Source organism: Ostrea edulis, chromosome 5, assembly GCF_947568905.1.
Source record: "Ostrea edulis chromosome 5, xbOstEdul1.1, whole genome shotgun sequence".
NCBI classification, from domain to species: domain Eukaryota; kingdom Metazoa; phylum Mollusca; class Bivalvia; order Ostreida; family Ostreidae; genus Ostrea; species Ostrea edulis.
The window spans coordinates 44,322,656-44,346,189 of NC_079168.1; the positions used below are offsets into that span (position 1 = coordinate 44,322,656).

The window sequence follows — 23,534 nt, forward strand, 5'->3', positions numbered from 1 at the left end:
GCTTAAAGGCCTTAAGCGCCTTACAAATGCCAAAATATTGCCGCCCTTTAATAGCATTTGGTGAGTTTCCATGAGGTTAAAAATTATTTGTGGACTAGTTTCCACATAAATCCCGGTACATATACTGCTTGCCTCACAATATCTGTATTTAATAATACATGGATTGCTTGCCTTACAATATTTATATCCACAATACATGGACTAGTTTCCATGTAATACATAAGCTGCTTGCCTCACAATATTTTTATCCATAATACATGGACTAGTTTCCACATAATACATGGACTGCTTGCCTCACAATATTTTTATCCATAATAGACGGACTGCTTGCCTCACAATATTTTTATCCATAATACTTGGACTATAGTTTCCACGTAATACATGGACTGCTTGCCTCACAATACATTTCAAAACAACACTTCGAGACCGAGGAGGTTATCCTGCAACATCCACGAAAACGCAGACTTTAATTCTTAATTAAATCAGTCCAAATGTCACATTTCTTCTCTTCTCTCTCTCTCTCTATATATATATTTACATCCACTAAATATTATCTCCTTTATTTCTTATGAAAACCACGGTGATTTAGCAATTAATAAACGCCACTAAGCAAGCCACTTGTACTGATTTCTTGAGCAGTTGCTCTTCCATCATTGAAACATACAATGGCGTACATATTAATAATACAATATTTAATGTACTTAATCCTACTTTTTATGATTATTTATACAGACAAAAATAAACAATAAAATGTCTTTGTTTGTTTTTTAGCATGGGAATTAACGTTGCAGCTAGTGCAGAAAAAATTACCATAACGCGCTTACCTGGGTTATGTATTTTTCCTGCAACATTAATTCCCAAACTAACAACCAAAGAAAACATTGTATTGTTTAAATTATATTTATACACGGTGCAATGTTCTGGTATAATGTTCCGTGAATATTTCCTTATAAGGTAGCATTGCACATTAATCGAATGGACAGGGTGCACGTGCTCAACAAGATTTTGATTATATTTGCCTGGTATCCTTTAGAACAAATTGATAGTTTCAGTTTCAGTCAGAGTATTTTGTTATGCAACCAACTAAACCCTGAATGTCTGAGCACATGTATAACTCATGAGACTGAGAATCTTTAAAAGAATGTTCTCAAGTGCAACCCCTATTTGTAAAACGTCAGTGGAAATCTCTTATCCTGTTCAAACTGATGAATGTTATATGTCCTGATCTTGAGAATGATGTCATACTGGCTGCCATGTCCTGCAAGGATTCAGCAACTCAAGCTCTGAAGTTTGAAGGCACTGAATTAGAGCATAATTTTATCCATAATACATGGACTAGTTTCCCTGCAATACATGGACAGCTTGCCTCACAATATTTCTATCCATAATGCATGGACTAGTTTCCACGTAATACATGTACTGTTTGCCTCCGAATACTTTTATCCATAATACATGGACTAGTTTCCACGTAATACATGGACTGTTTGCCTCAGAATATTTTTATCCATAATACATGGACTACTTTCCACGTAATACATGGATTGCTTCCCTCACAATTGTCTTTAGCCAATAATCCATGGACTTGTGTCCACGCAATACATGGACTGCTTGTTTCACAATATCTAAATCCAATAATGCATGCATTAGTTCCACAGAGCGCATGAGTTGTCTTCCTCACAATATCTATCGGTTTCAACTAAAGGACTAGTAATCAATCATCACCCAACATCAAACCCAAAGGTGCTTTAACCATGTACAAATTATGAAAAAAGCAACTGCTCAAGTGATTTTTATTAAGTTTTTAATTATTTGCTAAGCTTTAATTGGTGACAATTGCAGTTTACCAAGCTTATTTATCATAATGACAGAAATTTAAGCATGGCTATCTAGCCCACCTTAAACTAAATTGGTAAGGACTAAGAAGTAAACATAAAACTTGATGCCATCACAGACATCTAAAGATTAGGGTGCACAAGGCCTGGCAAATCCCCCATATTCAGAAAGTAAGAACCAAAAATTTTCTTTGCAACAGCTGAGCTAAAAAGGAGAAATAATAAAAAATTTAGTGGAGCCAATACTCCCTCAAAGTCCAGAACATTCATAAAAGGTAATATTCATCAGTGTGCAAAGACACCATATTTGACTCCATACTATTAGTTACACAGTTAGTTAGTGACCTGATACGGAAAAATACATGGTGTGAAAAGAAAACCCGTATCGGGCGAGGCGAAGCCGAGCCCGATATGGGTTTTCTTTTCACACCATGTATTTTTCCGTATCAGGTCACTAACTAACTGTGTAACGAAGTTATCACGTCGAAGACCTCTAACTGTATATGTGGGGGTCTATATCATACAACTTAGTCAAATGTCTTTCCTTTTGACACGGCTGCAAGTCGAACCCGACGATAAATAAAATTACTCGCCCAATACGGATTTTACTCGCACGATACGGTTTTTTTCACGGCGTCATGTGACCAAGATCTGACCAATTAGATTTCAACAATTTTGTCTGAGGCATGATGAATGTATTTACAGAGTTCCACACTCCTGTGACGTCATAAGATTTTGCAAAGTCAATGATTTAATGACTGGAACATAAATTTTGTTGGAGTCTTTTTAAATAGTTATTTTAAAAAAAATTGTCAGCCATAAAATATTTCAAAAGTCTTAGTTATATTTGAATAGTCAATGATATGTTTCAAAATATTGAATCCAAGGACAATAACTCCGTTCTCAATAAATTATTTATCAAGTCCATTATGCGATAGATTTCCTTTATTTTTCACAAACATTTTACCAAGGTGATAAGGAATCATTATCTGTGTCTTTTCGTGAAATTACATACAATTTTAATCCATGAATGATTTTTAATAGCTCAGCTGTATGGTGTCAGACTTCGGTTTTTTATGGGGGTATACATACTCTAGAAGCTATAAATTTGAAATTATTAAGGAAAGGTATGGATTTTTTTTCATAAATAACTAAAACAGATGTACATCTACTAATATAAACAGAAAAAATGATATGTAAACCATGCTATAAGGAAATTGTGTCCACATTTGTTCGTTTTTTAACATTTTGGAGAATAACGCCAATTCAATAATTTTGCACTTATTATTCTAAAACTTGATGAACATATTGAAAATGACATGTGTTTTAGTTATTGACATGTTTCCTGATAAATAAATGCAATTAAAAAATTTTCTTGCTGTTTTTATTTTAAAAGAACGACTAATAACTGTTTCCAATGAATTTCATAAAAGTCTACATAGGGGTACATGACTTCAGTAGTGTCTGTAATGAAAATTAATATGGAAATCCTTCACTAATTTGCATTTTTTCATTACTCTGAATGTTAATTTATCGATTCCAAACAAAAAAAATGCTACCTAAACCCCAAAAATCCAGGACTAAGGACCCACCTTAAAAGGATGTTTAACATTTTGACAACATTGCTGAAATGGGAAAAATATATGAGAAATCCTTATTTTTAACCCATTATGGGTTAACTCCATTATTTACGATGAAAAAATGTGTAGAAAAACTTTTTTGCTTAAGGTAGCTATTGATAGCTAGCCCCAAAAAAACCGCTCATTGAATTTTTTTCAATTTTATTTATTATAACATTTTGACTTTATCCTAAAACATATCAAAAAATCAACAAAAGTAATCAGGTTAATTTTCGAGGAAAGCGAGATTGAAATCCCCTCTTTTGCAGCCCATAAAGGCAAAAAATGCCAAAATTGAGCAAATTAACACAAAAGCCAATAAAAATTTTATTGACACCAGAAATATTGTTTGTCATATATAGTTATGTAAATTAAACACAAACAGATAAAATATCAACATTGATTAGAAATTCAAAATGCATCTAAGGAAAACATTGGGATGATTCGACTTGGCAATTGGCCAAATTTACCCTAAATATGGCGTTTCTCAAATACTATCAGGCATACATTTTCTGACAACAACAAAATTCTGCTCATAAAATTTTTGATTTTATTTCATTTTTACAATAAGTCAAATAGTATCTAAAATATTGAATAGAAAAAAATATACCAAATGAGGTTTAATCTGAAACTATGTCAGATTTTGTAACCCTACCCCCTCCCTTCTAGAAATGAATTTTAAGAGATACAGTCAGCAGAGATAAACTATTCACCTTAAATGATTAAGCATTCCCAAATTACAATATTGAGCATTCAAACTCACAATACTAGAAGTTTCTATGAGCCATTTAAGAATGATATATAGTGTGTGCTATTGCAGTTGACCTTTTCGCACTCACAATGATTGCCTAAATATTTAGTTATTTTTCATACAATTTCTTGTAATAACTGGACCAAATTTATTACCTATACATATTTTTTGATAGAAATTTATATCACTATACAGTATAATACACCAAATATGTTTAAATAACCATTTCATATTTCAATAAATAATTTATATCAATGGAAAGAGACCCATGGACTGCCCATGGATCACTACATGCAAGTCCATCTGAGTCATCTTGCCCTCACAGATAGGTGTGTCTTTCATAAGTTTAAGATCTCTAATTGTAGTTTCAAAATGAACCAAAAACTCACTATTGGATAACTGAGAATGCATGTACATGTATATTGCATTAACTAACTGAAGTTTTCCCCAGGTGAAGGTCTATGTTCACTGTATGTATAAGGGGGGGGGGGGGGGGGGGGGGGGTTGGGGGGGGGGGGGGGGTTAATTAGTTCCATTATGAAACTTTTCTAAAAATTTGATATACATTAATGTATCAATGATGTATGTTTCAACTAAATTTTGAATTACAAGGAAAATTCAAACACATTGATTGAAGTTATAAAATTGATATTCTATCATGTGCACATTTATTACTGATATATCTAAGAAAGAATAATCAACATTGAAATTTCCTTTACATCTATGCAATATTATTGTCTTTCAAAAGGCATGTACATGTAATATACAGTACATGTACTTGTTTTCCCTTAAATTCACAATTTAGTTTAAAGTATGTTGTACAACATCCACTGCTCTGAGCTCATATAAGTGAATTAATGTTTTTCATCCAGTCCCAAATTTTGCAGTAGTTCTTTAATCTTCGGAACTTGATCAAATATTTTTAAATTTATGGAGTTGTGGGGGTCCAGGGGATATGTCATCATCACTGTAAATGGAGTACCTGTTCAAAATATAAATATATTTAAATATAGCAAAAAAGATGAATATCTGATATACTCAGAATTGTCTTTATAAATGTTTATCAAAAGAAAATATAGTACCTCTCTTGCTGTTATACTTGTTGACTCGAAATCCATTTCAACCTGCACTGGTCCTATCTAACCTCCCTCGGTCTTCAGGCTGATGCCTAGAAAAAAGATCATCATAATTGATATTTGCACAGTTAGGTCTATATTATACCATTGAGTAATTAGACTGTGTCAGACAATGTGAATTTTAAAACTGTGTCTCAACACATACATGTATTCAGTTAAAATTTAAATACTGATGTTTCAAAATCATAAATTGCAATATGAGATGACATGTATATATGTTTTCATAAACTGCCATAGACTTATTATATCTGTTTTATTTACAAAATGTGGGTCAAGAGAAGGGCATACGTGTAGTATACATATCTTACTTATACATACAGTGCATACATTTGCCTATGAGAGGGCATATGCAGACTTGTGATTAATTTACATTATTTAAAAAGGTTTTGCCAACCTACATGTTTGTGTGAAACACGAAACCTCAGGTTTGATATATTTCTTAGGTCACTGAAATTTCAAAGTAATAGTATATGTATACTATAGTCTAGGGAATTATAATTCAACACATGCCACCCCCCCCCCCCCTTTCCACTTTTTATCCGGTTCTCTCATACCCCTAGATAGTAGGTCTATACAGTCATTTGTTTTTTATTACTTTTATACATTTAGTTCAAGGTATGTTATTTTCGTAACGGTTATTTTCATAACGATATTTTCTTAATAAAAGAGTTGTGAGAGCCCATGTTTACAAATGTGGTATACATTTACATGACATCCGTTCGTTTACAATCACATGCACAGGTGGGAGTTATATTTTATGCACACATGGATACATACAAAATAATGCATCTACTGTATGTCGTGTGTTTAAACTTACATATGTTATTATAAATTGTGTTGTGAAATAGCAGAGGAAATGTGAGTTGAACTTTTGAATACAAATTTATGGCATTTTTTTTCACTCACCAAACAAAACTATGATTTCGTTGTCCAAGTTGAATGCATCCACCAACTTCCTCTTCTTGCAAGAAACTTTGTTTAGCCTCTAAATGACTGTATAAACAGTATTTAATCTCGCAGCATGCAGCACTCGGACATTACGATGCATCAATCAACAACTTTGTTTACGTAGCGCATCATGCATCAATGTACATGGATTGGTGGTTGGTTTAACATTTCGATTAGCAAAAAGTTTCACACAGATGAAACATTTGATCTACCATTATTACAGACATTGACGTATACTTATGTGGTATGTGCATATTTTCTGTAGGCGAGTCAGTCACAGCAACAGAACACTTTCGGAACCCCTTTTTGTTTTTCGACTATTCTATGACGGAGTAAGGAATTCCGGAAAATGAATTCACGTGAAAATACACAATTTTTACTGATCACGTGGTTGCTATCCGTCGCTACCTTAAAAGCAATTTCAGAATGGAGACTTGACCCATTCATATTAAAAAAATTACAATACTGAAATCACTCAAGATTTATTTGCTTAAATTTTAACCCAATATCTTGTCACTTTTTCTCAAAATACACTTTGGCCTCTGGCTCAGGTAAGCTAAAAACTTGGGCTAAGATTGTTTCTTGGAATAAAACTTTCTATGTCCCTTTGAGGAAAGGAACTTGATTTGAAATTTGGCTGAAAGGTTTCACATCTTCTTGATCCAATTGTTCATTTTTTTCTTTATTGTTTCCCATCCTCGCTTGTGTAAACATCCCCCACACTCCTTACTTTTCACAATTGCTTCAAGACATTCTTTCCGAGTTGGGCAGGTTCTTTTTGTTGTTCTATTAAAGTAACTGGAGAAATATTTTCTGAACTCTTCTTCTTCTTCTTCCTTGGACCATTTTTTTCTTGTGCCTAATGGAAAAAAAAAACCAAAACACTTTAATGGTTTAATGTTGACGTCTGTATGCCAAATGGCTTACATTCAACTGCAATGTGGGAAAACTTTGAGTGCTTACTATAAATTTTAGACCTTCTACCTGTAAAGTTCCCTTATCTAGGCAGTACTCCTCAGGAGATAAGCAAAGTTGCATTGCAATAAAAGAAAGAATTTGCCACCTAAAAGACTGCAATTTTCAATCAATCATGTTCCTCATACATGACTTACTCATCTTGGCTCTTTTCCTTGTTCCAAGAATATCCACACCATCATCATTCACAAAATCTTCTACAATATTATCTGAAATGCAAGACACAAAAATATTTAGCTTTTTTCATTTGTATTTTTTAAAAAAAGGCATCAATTTAAAGTTCTAATAAATTCTGTTTAATAGGTGGTTATTAGACATGTACATCATTTACAGTCACTGGAAACACTTATGGGAAAATATACCACTGAACTATTAAAAAGACCTTTATCTTCTATCCTCAACGAGTTAATTTGGTAATCAGAATGGACAAAAAAACCTGACTCAATGCTTAGGTAATTCTTAACTCAACAAACAACCTTTTAACTTCGCCAAGTGTACATGCATTGTGTGTCAGCCATTTTGAAAATAGCAATTAATCACATCCGGTGACTGTAGTTTCAATCAACGCATACTATGATAAATTCAAATGAGTAGATATATGCACCTACCATCATCTCCAACAACGGGCATATCATCAACATGTTCCATCCTGATTAAAGCATCATTCACTGGTGCAGCAGCTGAAACAGCACTTTCATTCTCTTCATTGAGAATATCTGAAAATAGAGAATTGTTTGTTTCACAATTTATCTTCACAGAATAACAGAAGTGTTACAAACAGTATACATGAATGAAGTCAAAAGGAGGGACCTACAAACTAAATAACTTGGCTGTTTCAATATCTATGTCAATAATCATCGAAATTTCACAATAAATTCACATTTTTGGAATGCCAAGCCTTCCTCTAATTGAAATTGGTTAAAAAATTTTCATGAGTTATGCCTACCAAACATTTCATTGGCTGAAAAACTAAAACCCTGCCTACAAATATTCATGAGGGAATAGCCTTCGATCAATCCCAGGGACATAGTCCTATCTTTCCAGAGACAGTTTCGTTTCAGAGGAAATAGTTATTTCTATTGTATTACTTATATATAGAGTAAAATCAGTAGAGGTATAATAATACGAAGTAACCTACCTTCAAAATTGATGTCATGTAAAGATTTGCCGTGAAACTTGCCATGACAAATTTCCTTCTTGAATCAACATTAATTTTGCAATATCCAGTCGCTCAATCAGTCCTGATGTTGACCTGTAGTGTTGCTCATGAACTTTTTCGGTATGACCAAGATGACGACACAACAATTTCATTTCATGGTCCTTCAACCCAATTACCTGGAAAACAGCAGAAAATGATAAACATTAATTATTTTTACCTCGAAAGAAATTTACAAATGTATGGACACCTACCTAATAATTTTTTTACTAGTCATACAGAAAAACATTTACATGAAAAGGCTCAGTGTTTAAGACATACCTTTGATTCTATGTGCTGAAGACATATATATATATATATATATATATATATGATTATATCTATATTCATTGATATTGAAATATATATATATATATATTGTCTTTCATTCATTATAACAGCATTTTCACATTTAACCCATCAACAATGTTTGAATACATTCTCTAGACATTTGGACTTACAAGACAGCTTTGTAAGAAATGTATCTGTATATTTTCTATGAAATACGACATGAATTCCTTTTCCTTTAACACCTGTGGTGCATAAGCGTAGTTCCAAAGCGATTTATAATTTCTAATATATAATTGTAAAAATAAAAAGAAAGTACTTCATATTACATGTTTAACAAACCTGAGCAATGGTTGCAGTGTTTTCGCAGATTTGTAGCATGAACTCTCTCTGGAAACTTTAGATCACATTGACTCCTTGTGTCCTCAAGACTACTAGCTGCTCTGATAACATCCAAAGCTGTTTAAAATAAGTTAAGATATCTTTTGAAATTACATTTATTTGGTTTATGATAGATATTTATAAGAGTGTAAAGGAAATTCAGTGTTCGCAAAGGACTTTCAAATATTAGCAGACATTTGGTCCTATGTGTCTGTATAATTCACCAGACCAAACATCATTTTACAGGACCAGAGAAAATTTGATTTTTTTGGGAATACATGTAAAAGAAGAAACTAAATGACTGTGAAGTCGTTATTTTATTAGTGTCATCAGTTAGGTATAAAGCGTACATTTCGTAGAAAAATGGTTACAATAGGCTTGTGTGAGCTGAAAATCGAGAAAAATGGTCCAGCTCTATGTTAAATTTTTTTAGAAATACTGTTCAAAAGACAAATCTAATAAAAATTCGCTTGTCTCAGTGGTTACACAACATTTATTAGTTGCATGTGAAGAACTTCGCTTATGATCATTTACTGTCGTGACCTTGAAGTAAGTTTCTCAATTTTTTTTTACAGGCCATTGGTGTTAAAATTACAAGTCATCAAACATGTTTCACGATTGAAATCAATCGGGCCTTGTCCTGCTATTTCACTGGCTCGGTGTGTGCTTATAGCTTCATGTCGTTTGGACATAACATGGTCAAATTGTCGGTGGAATATATTACGTATGGCACCCGCACCATTTCACACAAGTTGTGGTTGCAATTTTGTTGCGATATGAAATAAAAGTAAAACTAAAGTTTAAATTGATACCGGACATTTGGTCCGGATTGATAGGAAGTAACCATCGGACTGATCAAATTTTTCCCAGACTTGTCTGACGAACCTTGGCAAACATTGAAATCATTCCTATTACACCACTACAATCAAGAAAAATTATTCTTTACAACTCCAGTTCTTCATGTCATCATATGAGGGATTACTTACCCGAGTTAGCAAATAAAAAAGGGTTTTCCTCTTTTATTCCAGAATTCAGTCTTGTTACTGGGTTCGCCAGATATTCCATGGCAGGGATGACCTCCTTGGGTATAATAACAGGAACACGAGTTCCATTCTGTAACAGCAAAATGTTCAAATTCAAAAGACATGATAGGAATAATTTTAAAACAAAGGTCATTACATCGTCAACATCTGTTACAGTAAAAAGAAAGGACCTTTTGAAGTACATTCCAAAATGATCCAGGTCTTGAGATACCTATCAGAAATCTCTTCCACTACTTTTAAGTGGTTGAAAATTAAAACTTTCTTACAAATTATCTGTTAAAATAGCTTTTTTGTTGAAAAATCATTATTTGTTTAAAGCATGTGCCTAATATGTGTTAAATCAGATGAAATTTGCTCTAAGCCAATTAAGATTACCTTAAGTATGGTAAAGAACATCTGATAAAGGGGTAAATGGCAGCACTATTTACAAATAAGGACACACACTTTGAAATAGCAGAGTTTGGTAATGAATCAAGTTCACCACAAGTCATAACAAAAAAATAGAACCTAAATTATTGTATATGCTGGACCCCCAAAAATTGTCAGGGACTCTCAAATGTACAGTGATGAGGATCCTGGGACCCCCAAAATAAAATTCCAAGGGAAAACATCTCTTTTTCCCGTCTCAAATAATCAGTCAGTCCAGATAATACGAGTTAATTAGTCCAGATAATATGAGTTTGTGTAGTTCAAGTATTGTGAGTTTGCAGAGTCCAATCATTAAGAGTTTTGTATTAATAGCTATCTCTTTTTCATTTCTCCAATAATCAGTCAGTCCAGATAATATGAGTTAATGAGTCCAGATAATATGAGTTTATGTAGTTTAAGTATTGTGAGTTTGCAGAGTCCAATCATTAAGAGTTTTCTATTCTCCTTAATAGTATCTCTTTTTCATATCTCCAATAATCAGTCAGTCCAGATAATATAAGTTAATGAGTCCAGATAATATGAGTTTGTGTAGTTCAAGTATTGTGAGTTTGCAGAGTCCAATCATTAAGAGTTTTGTATTAATAGCTATCTCTTTTTCATTTCTCCAATAATCAGTCAGTCCAGATAATACGAGTTAATGAGTCCAGATAATATGAGTTTATGTAGTTTAAGTATTGTGAGTTTGCAGAGTCCAATCATTAAGAGTTTTCTATTCTCCTTAATAGTATCTCTTTTTCATATCTCCAATAATCAGTCAGTCCAGATAATACGAGTTAATGAGTCCAGATAATATGAGTTTATGTAGTTTAAGTATTGTGAGTTTGCAGAGTCCAATCATTTAAGAGTTTTTGTATTCTCCTTAATAGCTATCTCTCTTTCATTTCTCCAATAATCAGTCAGTCCAGATAATATGAGTTTATGTAGTTTAACGATTATGAACTTGCAGAATCCGATCGTTACGAATTCTCTATACTCCCAGAATGTCATCATTTTTTTTTAACTCAAATCTTAGAAATAGGCATGCTGTCCAGATTTTATGAGTTGACTCTGTAGATAAGCTGCAAACTGTGCTCAAATTTTTTTCCTCCAATGCAAATCAGTATACACATTTAGTCTTTTTTTGATCCAATACAACTGTAATTAAATACCGGTATACCCTAAGAACTTTACCAACCTATCCCCAGTGCTGATATTTAAGTTATAGATCCTGAGTAATACATGCAATATCTATAAAACATATTTATTTCAAACTTGCTTTGTTCATTACTGAATTGTCTTTGCATCTAAAATACTCATAATCATTGCAGCAAGACCTTTCTGATGGATTATTTCACAACATTTTTATTTCTTTTTAACTACAAGCATTATCTTAGTTATAGTTACACTATAGATATTAATTTGTTATCAGTAAATACACTCGCAGTTTTTCATTCATGAGGGGCGGAGCCCCAAGTGAATAAAAACTGTGAGTGAATTTTCCGATAACCAATTAATATCTATTGTGTAAATGACTTGTATCAGAGGACCAATGAGAGAAAAGTGAGTTGTTAGTTAGTACCACCTATTACATTGTGTCAAGCCACGGTCCGGAGTCTGTATAAATAGCTGTCACCATCTGGAAGGATCGCATTTTGCACCGATGGGTTACTACTGCATAGCGAAGATCAAAAATCACATTAATCAATCAGTGGATAATTAATGGGTACATGTGAAGATGTTGACTACGTTCGGAATGTTGAAGACACAGAGGGCATGGCTTTTCGTCAGATAGCGATCGTAGTCTAATATATTGAGGTCGTCAAAACAACTCTAAAGAAAAATCCATCGATCAAGATCGATTTCTTTGATTTTTTTGGGGGGGGGGGGGGGGGGGGGAAGGAAAATATCGCCATTAAAATTTTCAATACGGCGATCAACGTATAGAATCCATGAAATGATTTCTGACATTTTAAAAAAGTTTCAGTGGTATTGGAAGTAAAACGATATGAAATTGCTGTTTGGAGATGGGAAAGAAGACGACGGGAATTCGAGATAGAACTTATCATTAACTGATTAAGGATACATAGAGTAAAATACAAAAACAAAAGTACGGAGTGAATATAACATGATTCATCTTTCAGCCAAGGTCTGGAAATTAACATTTTTCATTCATCAGTCAAGGTCTTGTCAAAGTATGGCTTGATGCCAAAAAGTGGGCGTGACTTAAACAACTGTGATTCTTCTGGTAAAATCACAGTATTAGTAAAATCTGAGTTTACCGCCAGTCCTATGGTACAATTTAATTTTGATTAGGTTAAACAATGAAAGTATTCAAAGTAAGGATCAAATAATCAGTTTTGCAACTGAAAATGAACATGTAAACTAAAACTGAATCTTGAAGAAAAAAAAATAAACTAATTGGATTCTACAACATAATAATTGGACAACATAAACTCATAATATTCAGAAACATGATGCCTTTAGATAAAAGAAATTGTCCTAACATGGGCATTTAAACAGCATTTAAAAAACTAGTTAATAATTGGATTCGATAAGCTATTAATAATCAGATAAAAAGCTTTAACATCTACTGTATTCTTAAACTCAAACAATTTTTTTTTATTTATGAAAATATCAATACTGATATGATACAGTTCAGGGTAAGTTTACGTTTCGGTTTTTCCCCTGTTGTATTGATAAGTAACATTTAACAATTGTTTGTAATTTTTTTCTAATTTAGAAGTGTTCTATACACTAACCTATTTTTCCCATATTTACAAACAGTCTTGCAAATGCAGATCTAATTTATTCCATGGGCTCTAAACTGATAATCTTAATTCATTTAAAACATAATTTATGTGGGTTCTCACTAGAATTTTTTTAACTTGAGTCCGAGGACTCAAGGTTTTTGAGAATGTCGAGTCCCAGCTAAATTTGGTGAGTCCCAGAAAAATTTTGTTGAGTCCCATTTGAGTTTAATATACAAACAATCTAAGTGTGTTGATACAGTGTAAATAGTTAAGAATTTTTTCTTGTAATTCACTAATCTGGACTTCAAAAGTTTTTAATTACTTAATTGATCGAATAAACTGTCAATGGCTTGACTATATGCATCTTCCATCTATGTACCACCAATTAATGTATGATATTTTGTTAAGTTTCTCAATTCTGGTTTGTTTTTTTCCACTATGATCTTTAACAAAAATATCGAAGTAGATTTTTAATTATAAAGAATATGTTAAACATGCACATTTACTTTGATTTATTTAGCAGACTGTTCTTATAGATCAATTTAAAGTCAAAGAGATACATGTGTATCGATACATGTGTAAGTTGTCAACAATTGCTTGCTATGCCATGTACAATATACAATCATATTTCGTCTTTTTTTTAAATTGTTTCCAAAGTCATAAAAGAAATTTCATTCCAAAAATTTATTAAGACACAGAATAAAAAAATAAGTACACAGCAGTGTCATTTGAGGTGCACAGGTAAGTACCCAAGTCATCAGCAGTGAGGCGTGACTAATCCTGTCTGGCCACCAGTCAGTAAAATTCAAAGTGAATTTGGAAGTCTGAGTGTTTATACAAGATACTCATGTGTATGTAGCACGTGAAAAAGGTGTGAAAAAACTGACTGAGAGTTAAAAGAAAGAAAATTTGTCATTCTCAAGCAGGTCCTGACATCGTAAATCTCAGAGTTTTGAACGCCCGAATTTTCTCGCCGACCAGGACGCGGGGCCGCTTCCAGGGACTCTTTGTTTTTAGAAATGTTGCGTCCTAAATAATTTTGCCGCGTCCATTACGCAGATTCTTGCGTTAACGAGAACCCTCTAATTCAAGCTACGTAGCTAAGTGTAGTGATTGTACTAGACCTGTCGAAGATCATCAAAAACTCGTAATAGTTGGACAAGCTAAGTTCTTGTATGTCTACTTTTGTAATTAGCATTTCAAATTCTTAACATATTGTTAAATTAGGAAATTTCGAATAACTGGGAAAACCTTTAGAAAATAATTTACAGATGTAAATGCGTGATAATATATATAATACTTACGTTTGTTCAACATGTGCTTCGAAATGGACGCCATGGAAACGTTTGTTTCTATTCGCTGCTCATGTAGCGTAAGCGTCTTGATGATCATGACTTTTACATCCGGGAAATTTCCGATTACTTACGGAGTTACCCGAAGTTAAGAAAAGGCGCGAAATGTGATCGTAGTGTATGGGAGACAACCCCTGAATAAGTCCAACGTTAATGGACTACGATGTTGTTCACATAATATGAGTTTTTTTCACTACTATTTTTTTTGAAGAGAAAAACTCATAAATGTTTGATTTTCGCATATTTCTGTCCATATTATGGGCTTAAACTCGTAATACCGAGCGAAGCTCGGACGGGCCGAAGGCCCGTCCGCGAAGCAAGGCTCTAACGGTAACACGTATGTAAAAGAAAAAAGTCAAAATCAGCAAAAGAAAAAGAGATAATCTCTATATACGTTCACTGAAATTTTCGTGATCCAAATGGGCGCCGCCATTTATTTTTTCATTACCTGTTTCAAAAGTTATTCGTGTTTTATTTTGAACGCCAATAATAGAAGACTCTGACGTGCAATTCGTAATTTAAACACTCAGTTTGTTCAAAGTGAATAGTATAATTATCATTGTAACAGGTTTTAGCAAATAAATACATAAAAAACCGTAATACGACTAAATAGATGAACGAGTTCATGAGTTTCTTTGAATAAGAATATACGATAAAATTACGGTTACTTTTTTACCATTTTGAATTTATTGGTTAATTTTGTTTAGTTATAACGGCCTTTTTCTTTGCATACGGAATGTTTTATTGTTGTTTATAATTGTTTGCTTTGAAAAAGAGAAAAAGGGTTGAGGCTAAATGTGACGTCACAATACACAGTTTACGTCGCCTTGTGTTTTATTTCCCGCGTTCAATGAATAGGCGGATCCTGTAAAACTGTTGTCCCCATATAAACCCCTTTAATATTGAGATGTTACTGGGGTTTTAGCGCAAGGAAAATTTCATTAAAAATATATATTTTTAAATGAATCATAACCTACCATACTTTACGGAATTATGATTACCACTTGGGACACTCCAATGGACATTACATCCTTCGCTCGGTCCAACGGTCACACCGTATACATATTATTTTTAAGCTCATATGCATGTCCTGGACCAAAAATTAAGCTCATAAATAGCAAAAGTCAGAGCGGACGGACAGACGGACGGACAGACATCTATACTAGATAAGATTTTTCAAGGTAAAATCTGACTTCCATATGTAAACTTTACTAATCACCAGAAAAACAGATAATCAAATAAATTCTATGACTTCAACAACATTTAACAGAAGCTACTCAATGAAACAATGATGGAAAAACTGACTTTATGGATCTGATTCAGTTGAACTCTTACCTCTGTGTAGTCTGGTTTTATGTTTTCAAGAGTTCTATTGAAGACACATTCCACTACATCTAAGAATCCAGCGGTAAGGTCCACAGTGAGACATTGATGGGTCATGGCAGTTCTCTCTACAATCTCAACATTCACTGGTTTACCTACCAATCTGTTAAACAAGGTCAAAAAATCTATGTTTAAAATACAAGCATACAATTAATATTTCTGGTTAAACAAAGAAAACATGACCAAATGGAAAACATACTAGAAAGAGATGTAGCAAGAAAACAATAGTTTAGACAGGATTAATCTTATAATCTTGAACTTGTTGGCACAGCTTTTCAATCATGGGCTTCAATATACATGTACTATGTGTATTAAGATTTGATATTGAAATTATTCCCAACAAGGAAAAGAATAAAATTAAATCTGAATTTAACTATCACATCATCATGGTTCTAATATGTTATTTTGCTAAAAAAAAAAATGAACACATACTGTTTTATAAAAGAAAGGTGAAGATAACGAACAGTGATCAATCTTATATATAAACTCCTATAAGCAACACAAAATAGAGAGTTGGGCAAACACAGACCACTGGATATACCAGAGATGGGATTAGGTGCCTAATAGGAGTAAACATCCCCTGTCGACCGGTCACACCTGCCATGAGCCCTATATCTTGATCAGGTCAATGGAGTTATCCATAGTCAAAATCAGTGTGCCAAGAACAGCCTAACAATTGGTATGAAACAAGTCAGACAGTATTTGACCAAATGATAGGTTGTATTGGCAAACCAGATCATTATAATGACCGTAGAATTTGCAAAATACTGACTTTAAACTATAAACTAATTTCTTATTGATACTCAGTGAGTGTAATTATTAAATTTCAACAAAACATACACATTTTTGATGATTTTTGCCAATTTTGATGTGTTTTAAAAGTTGCCCCCATGATGTCATCAAATGCAAAATGACCCAAGAATCACTTAAATTCAACAAGAGGCCCACAGGTCTTATCGGTCACCTGAATACTAGTGAAAAAGTATCACTACTTCAATGGGCTATGAAATCTAGAAAAAAAATTCCTGTTCTGAATATCTAAGCTAAATTCTAATGTTCAGCAACAGTATAAAACAAGATGTGTTCTTAAAACTTCACTGCCCTCAAAAGTGCATACACTGATGAAAGGCTTTCAATAATAGGTGTATTAACATTAAAACATCAAAATATATGACTGGCGTCATGAGAAAAGGGCCCTTATCTTTCGACGTCACAATTCACAGAAAACGACGTCAAAGTTCGTGAACTTGAAACGTCAAAATCGCGGCAACGTAAAAAAAAAATATGTTTGTTGGTTGCATTTGCTTACATTCTGGATGCATTAATTATATAAATAATCACATGGCAGTTCCAACATAGACTCTGTATATGTCCGAGAAGAATTAGTAAATACGTACGGGTTTCCAAATAAAAATGTTATACACCACGCTTTGTTAATATGCTGAGTCGTACCGATATTTGTTAATTACGCCAGTTACAAAACACGGACAAGTCACGGACGCACGGAAATAGAAAAAATTGTACAAATCACGGATTCATTTTGCACGTTCGAAGTCACAAATCAATAGCATATTCTATATTTCAAAAAATACACGGAAAATTTTATCATCTGTGCAAAATGAATCCGTGATTTGTACTATTTTTATCTATTTCCGTGCATCCGTGACTGTCCGTGTTTTGTCAAGAATGGGAAAGGGTATGAACATTAAAGTTCAATGATCTGTTCAAAGGACGAATTTCCTATCTTTATCCGTTGTGTCAGGAAAAGATTAGCTATTAGAATTTAGACCCATCCGCCTGTCCCTCCTTCAGGAATTTTATTTAGATACATGTACCATTACATCGTACGTGAAGGACCGTAAATTACATGGAGGCGGAGGAGGCAGCTGCCTCCTCCAACTTTTGAGCCAAAAAAAATTAAAATTTAAAGTTCATTAGAATTTATGTTGTTTCCAATAACTAAGAACATGATACCTCCCTTAAAAAGCATTCCAAATCTTTCTTTTAGAATGAGTTAGTCAAGTAACATCTTAGAAGGCCCTAGAATCAAGGATTTTGCACGAAACGTGTTCAGTGTGCACAAAATGTGCTCAGCTTCTGGGGGCCTAGGCGGCCCCCAGACCCCCGCCTAATTTCCTGCCTCCTCCAAATTGAAGGTTAATTTACGGCCCTGGTACATACACGTAAAAACTAATCGAAGGAATCGATCTATTTTCCAAACATACTGATATGTTATATGGAGCTGTAAAATTAGATTTCTGATAATCCACCATTGTAATTCAAATTGAGACAAACATTTCAGGTCAAATAATGATAATACAGTTACTAATTATTTAGTGGAAGTTTTATGTCTAGGGCCCAAAAGGTGTACTATTGTATGTACTTTAGATGATTAAACACAACTTAATATCGCCATTTAAAGTAGTAAATAGTATCTATATATATTACATTTAACCATAACGAATATCAAATAATTTGATTTCAGCTTATAATAAGAAAAATTAAGAAAAAGTGCTTACGAGTCACGTAGTACAAAGTAAGGGGGGGGATTACGGAGAAGTTGGCTAATATTATCGACAAGCCAAAAAAAACCTCAGATAGATGTGTTATTTTGTCCAAAGGTCACAATCCCGAGGGGAAAGGGGAAGTCACTAAATAGATCTTGTTTAATGTAAAAATAACTATGCATGTAAAAATAGCGGAAAATGAACGTTCTGAAAACAAGGGGGACAACCTATCAATGCATAAGGCTCTTGCATATTGTACTTGTAAGAGTACTAGCATTATGTATAAGATTATTTCGTTGTGCATGATACTTGTATGAAGCATGTGAAGAATGAACTTCCAAGTCACATGGCAACAATGGACTCGCCCTTTCGTTTCCGTACGTGATTTTCCAATACAGTGAATACGGATTGCCACTCCCTGCAGTACCCTATGTCAAATATACAGCCCAAATCTCATGCAATTCTTTTGCCAGCATCCTCGAAAATGATATGATTTTTCACAAGATACAATTCTGTCTGTGAGGGAGCAATGGTAGATCTGTCATAATTCATGTTAGAGGCGGAACTGTAGCTAAATTCATGTTTATTGGTAAAGTTCTACAAATTTTAAAAAGAATATTTATTTAAATGATCTCTTTTTACAGTTGCTATGGTGTCCTGAAGATATTGACAAAATAGGAAAAGAATTATATCAAGATTCAGGTGGGATTCTGAATTTAAGCCAAAACATGCTAGTTTTCGATCCATTTCGCCTCCCCAATGTCAAATACTTGCGGATGCCCCGGTACATGCATGTCTATGTAAACTTTTACTATTTCACGCACACAAACTGAATAAATGCGACGCGTGAACAGCGAATATTCATACACAACCGCTACATGTATTTCATTTTATTACTACATGTCCGGTGGTTACGCTGCCATATTGTGAAACATTGCATCTATATCTTTAGTGCAAATTATGATGCAAACAAAACAACAAATAGTAAGGTGGGGCTGTCAACAATTTATGTTTTCCTTACATTAAAATCGCCCGTCTCAGATCTAATGTTTGTCTAAAATGTAAATTTTACTCGATGCCGCGTGTTGGTCACTGTCTCAAAGGAGGAGAAACGAAATTTCTCAAGGTACAGTCATATACAAAAGTAAAAACTTCACGCGCTTCAAAAAACATTCAAATTACCACATCATATGTGACTGCAGTATTTCAGTTTGATTTTTTTTATTCACATGATTTTATTTTTAACTTTGGGAAAACGGTTTCTAAGTATTACAAACGATCTATTGCAAAATAACGGAATGCATTTTTGTTTTCAATTTAAGATATAATTCCATGGGTATGAAGTTCTAAATATTGAAATATTTCTGCATCTCGACACGCAGTTTACTATGAATGTGTAAACCTCACTAGAGAGAATAATAGCACGTATACGTGCGCGCCCTCCGATGCCTCTTGCTCAAAACAACTGTCTCGGGTTCATTAAACCTTGAATTTCTCCCCAAAATTCTAGATAAGAGGGACCCTCTAGTTCACAACACCAAGAAAAATTCACCTTTTCGGGGCATTTATGGAAGGGGCGGTAAAAAATAGTAAAATCACTACCCTATTCATGAAGACTATAAGATCGGCGTTGGTGGTTCAAATGCCGTCCCATCGCCCTAACACTGTTTTATTCATGGTACATCATACAGATGTCATATCCATTCGCGATAGTTCTGCAGGTTAAATAATACATGTATATACTTTCTCTGTAATTAATTGATAAACACATTTTGTGTTGGATAGCGCTCTTTTGTATCAAGTCTGATTCTTTTATTTTCTTAGATCAGAATAGAAATCGCTACGTTATGCCTTACTTTTGTTGGTGCATTTTGGTCGGACCATATAAAGATTTCATCTGCCTGACCACATAAAAAATCTAGCAGATACTGGATTCTCGTACATTTATTGGTATCTCTCAACGACAGTAGTTTTAATGCTTTATTTGGTTAAAATATAGTTTACATTTGCGATAAACAATGGTTTTCTTCAATCTAATTAAAATCAGATCCTACAATACGCTCACAATATCGCTACAATACACAGCGTATACGGCGCGGATCTAAGAAGTCTGATTTTAATTAGATTGTGGTTTTCTTTCAAACCTGGTAAGAACAGTGTAAAGTGAAATGCACGCGCGTAGTCATCGCTCACAAAACGTTGCTGTAGTGGAACTGGAATACACAAATTTTTGTAATCTGTCGGGTATTTCAAAGTGTGCTATTTCGAAATTTTCACTTTCTTTCCGGTGTATGACGAAAAGCTAATTACATTGTGTCGAAACAGAGCTGTTGATATATTTAACAGGAGACTACCGCGGGTTTTAGCTAAAGGTGAGATAACTATATGGGTCATTTTCAAAAATGGTGGTATTTTGTTGTTACAGGGCACTAAAAATTGCCTTACTCACATTTTGCCATGTTTCACTATTGCGCTACATTTGGATACATATTAGCGTACCTATCATATTATTTTCAGTTGATATCAAAAGATTTTTAAAAATTTAGATAGTTTATAGTTTTGATTTGGTATACATATATGGCTGTTACCAAGTAGAATACTTGGCTTTAAACTGCATTTTAAGAAGTAAAAAACAATTTTTAAATAATTATATGGTCAAAGGGTTGAATAGTAATTAAAATTACTTTCAGAAACAAAACAAATTTTTTTTTTATGATCAGTATTATTCAGTGATAATAAGTAAGCCTGTTATCTGTTTTAATGTCCTTGGGGTAACAAAACAAAAAGTTGTGGTGTAAGAGTTCTCTTTCTTAGTATTTTGAATGGTAATTGACGCCTCCCTTTTCCCATCATGCAGTAGTAAATGATGGCAGACGACAAAGTTTCTAAAAATTGAAGTTGCTGAATTTTGTGATGTTAAGGTAAGTACAAGTTAATGTGTAACATTTTATATTGTCCATGGGTTAACAGGAATTATGAGGAAAAGGAAAGTTTTGATAACTCTGGAATAAGAACAGAATATTTCAATGAGTCTCTGTAGCAGATGACATGCTTTTTTATTTAGAGGGAGAAGTTATTGTTTAGCAGGGAAAGGTTAATTCACATATCCGTCCTTGGTGTAACAGTCATTGGTGTAACAAGAAAAAATGTTACACCATGGACCATATTTGTTATCCCAAGGAAAACATTTTCATATAGTTTATTTTAGGGGAAAGCTGTGATGAAATGGCTAAATTGAAATATGTCATCCTGTAATAAAATTACTACTTTAGACTGTATTGTGAAATCAAGGCATGTGTGTGCTGTAGCACCAGATTCTTACTCATTCATGCAATAGTTTGTTACACCAAAGACACATGAATTGAACACCAAGGACATTTCATTGAAAAATGTACTACTATATATGTAATTGAAAAAAAAGAATTGTCAGTATTGTTATTTCTTTTCATTTCAATTCAATTTCGTCAACACAAATGTTTAAAATCAGATTTATTGTTTAACTAAATTTTCCCTGAAAAAATGAAACGTTAAAAAAAGTTTCTCCAAGGACTATTGATGTTACACAAAAGACATTTTTAATTCATAGATACAAATCCTATTCATTGAAAAGAATTTGAAATGAATTACAAATAAAATCCATGGAGCATTGTATGGATAAGCTTTAGGAAAGCTACAGATCAAACAACAGATCAACATTGAAATCAAATTTAGACTCGAAAGGCCAATGTTTGATAGCAAAATAGAATGAGAATACCAAATAGTCAAAATACTGTCATGCATCCTTAGGTTGTCTGTTATCAACAGAAATTCATACACTAATCTTTATTTCAGGTACATGATTGCATCATGAAAGGTAAATGTATGTCAAACAAAGAAAGACAGCAGAGATTTAGAGAGAGAAGAGACACAGGAAAGAAAAGATGAGAAACTAGAACCACAGGAAAGAAAAGATGAGAAACTAGAACAATATGGGAATGAATCAGGTGGTCAGGAAAAGAAAGATATTGGCATTTGTAAATCATTTGCAAATCTGAAGGAAAAGTGTGAAGCCATAAATGACAGCATCCAAAGTTACAAGATAGGAAATTTCCGAGCATCAATAATGAATGCAGGTTTACCAATTGACGAGACTGCCTTGACATTGTTCCCATCTGATGTGCCTGGTGATGTACTATACCCTGTATGTGTAAAAGCTGATGGCAATTGTCTGCCTTATGTCTGCCTTATGCAGGAAGTGTAATTGCATTTGGCAATCAAAATCATGCCACTGAAATTAGAGTAAGGATAATAGTAGAACTTGTCCTTAACTCAGATTTATATCTCAATCAGGAATTTCTGCAAAGGGGACTGTCTTGCCATTCAAAGGTCAATCTTGCAAAGTCATATGCAATGTATTCAGAGGAATATGTTCCTGCTGAAAAAAATAGGTTAGATCAATCTGAAATCAAGTCAATCTATGAGAAGGAGACTCTGACGATAACGAAAAAAGCAACATATATGGGAATATGGCAACTTTTTGCATTAGCAAGTGTAATAGAAAGACCTATATACTCTATTTATCCTCAGCATGGAAATCAATGTGTTAGAAAAGATCTCAATAGACTTATTTTACCTCGAGAACAACAAGACACAAAGACTTCTTGCATCATGTGGACAAATACCCGTTTTGATATGGCTGAAAGGAATTGGATACCTAACCACTTTGTACCAGATTTGCCAATTGAAGTAGCCCAGAAACCACATGGGGAAACAGAAAATCAATAAGTGCTAGACATTAAGATACAACGATGGCGATTAATGCGGAAAAGAAAACTAGCAAAAGACATGTTAGTTAAAACAGAAACTGAAAATGAAGTTGTGTTTATTGATGATGACGATGATGATGGAGAAAGTTATTGGCATGAAGCAAAAGAGATGCAGGAGAAGAAAACGGAAAATGAAGCAAGTGAAGATGAACACATGGATG

The 23,534-nt window shown here is 33.5% G+C and overlaps 1 protein-coding gene and 1 pseudogene across 1 annotated transcript in view; both read right to left on the bottom strand.

Moving 5' to 3' along the window:
- LOC125651956 (autophagy-related protein 2 homolog B-like) overlaps window positions 1-23,534 on the bottom strand; it is a 107,416-nt gene that overhangs the window by 54,863 nt on the left and 29,019 nt on the right. The window contains exon 12 of the mRNA XM_056164563.1: window positions 16,014-16,164. Within this exon, the coding sequence (XP_056020538.1) occupies window positions 16,014-16,164 (151 nt within the window). The remainder of the gene's footprint in view (window positions 1-16,013; window positions 16,165-23,534) is intronic.
- On the bottom strand, window positions 1,773-12,404 carry LOC125652349 (uncharacterized; annotated as a pseudogene).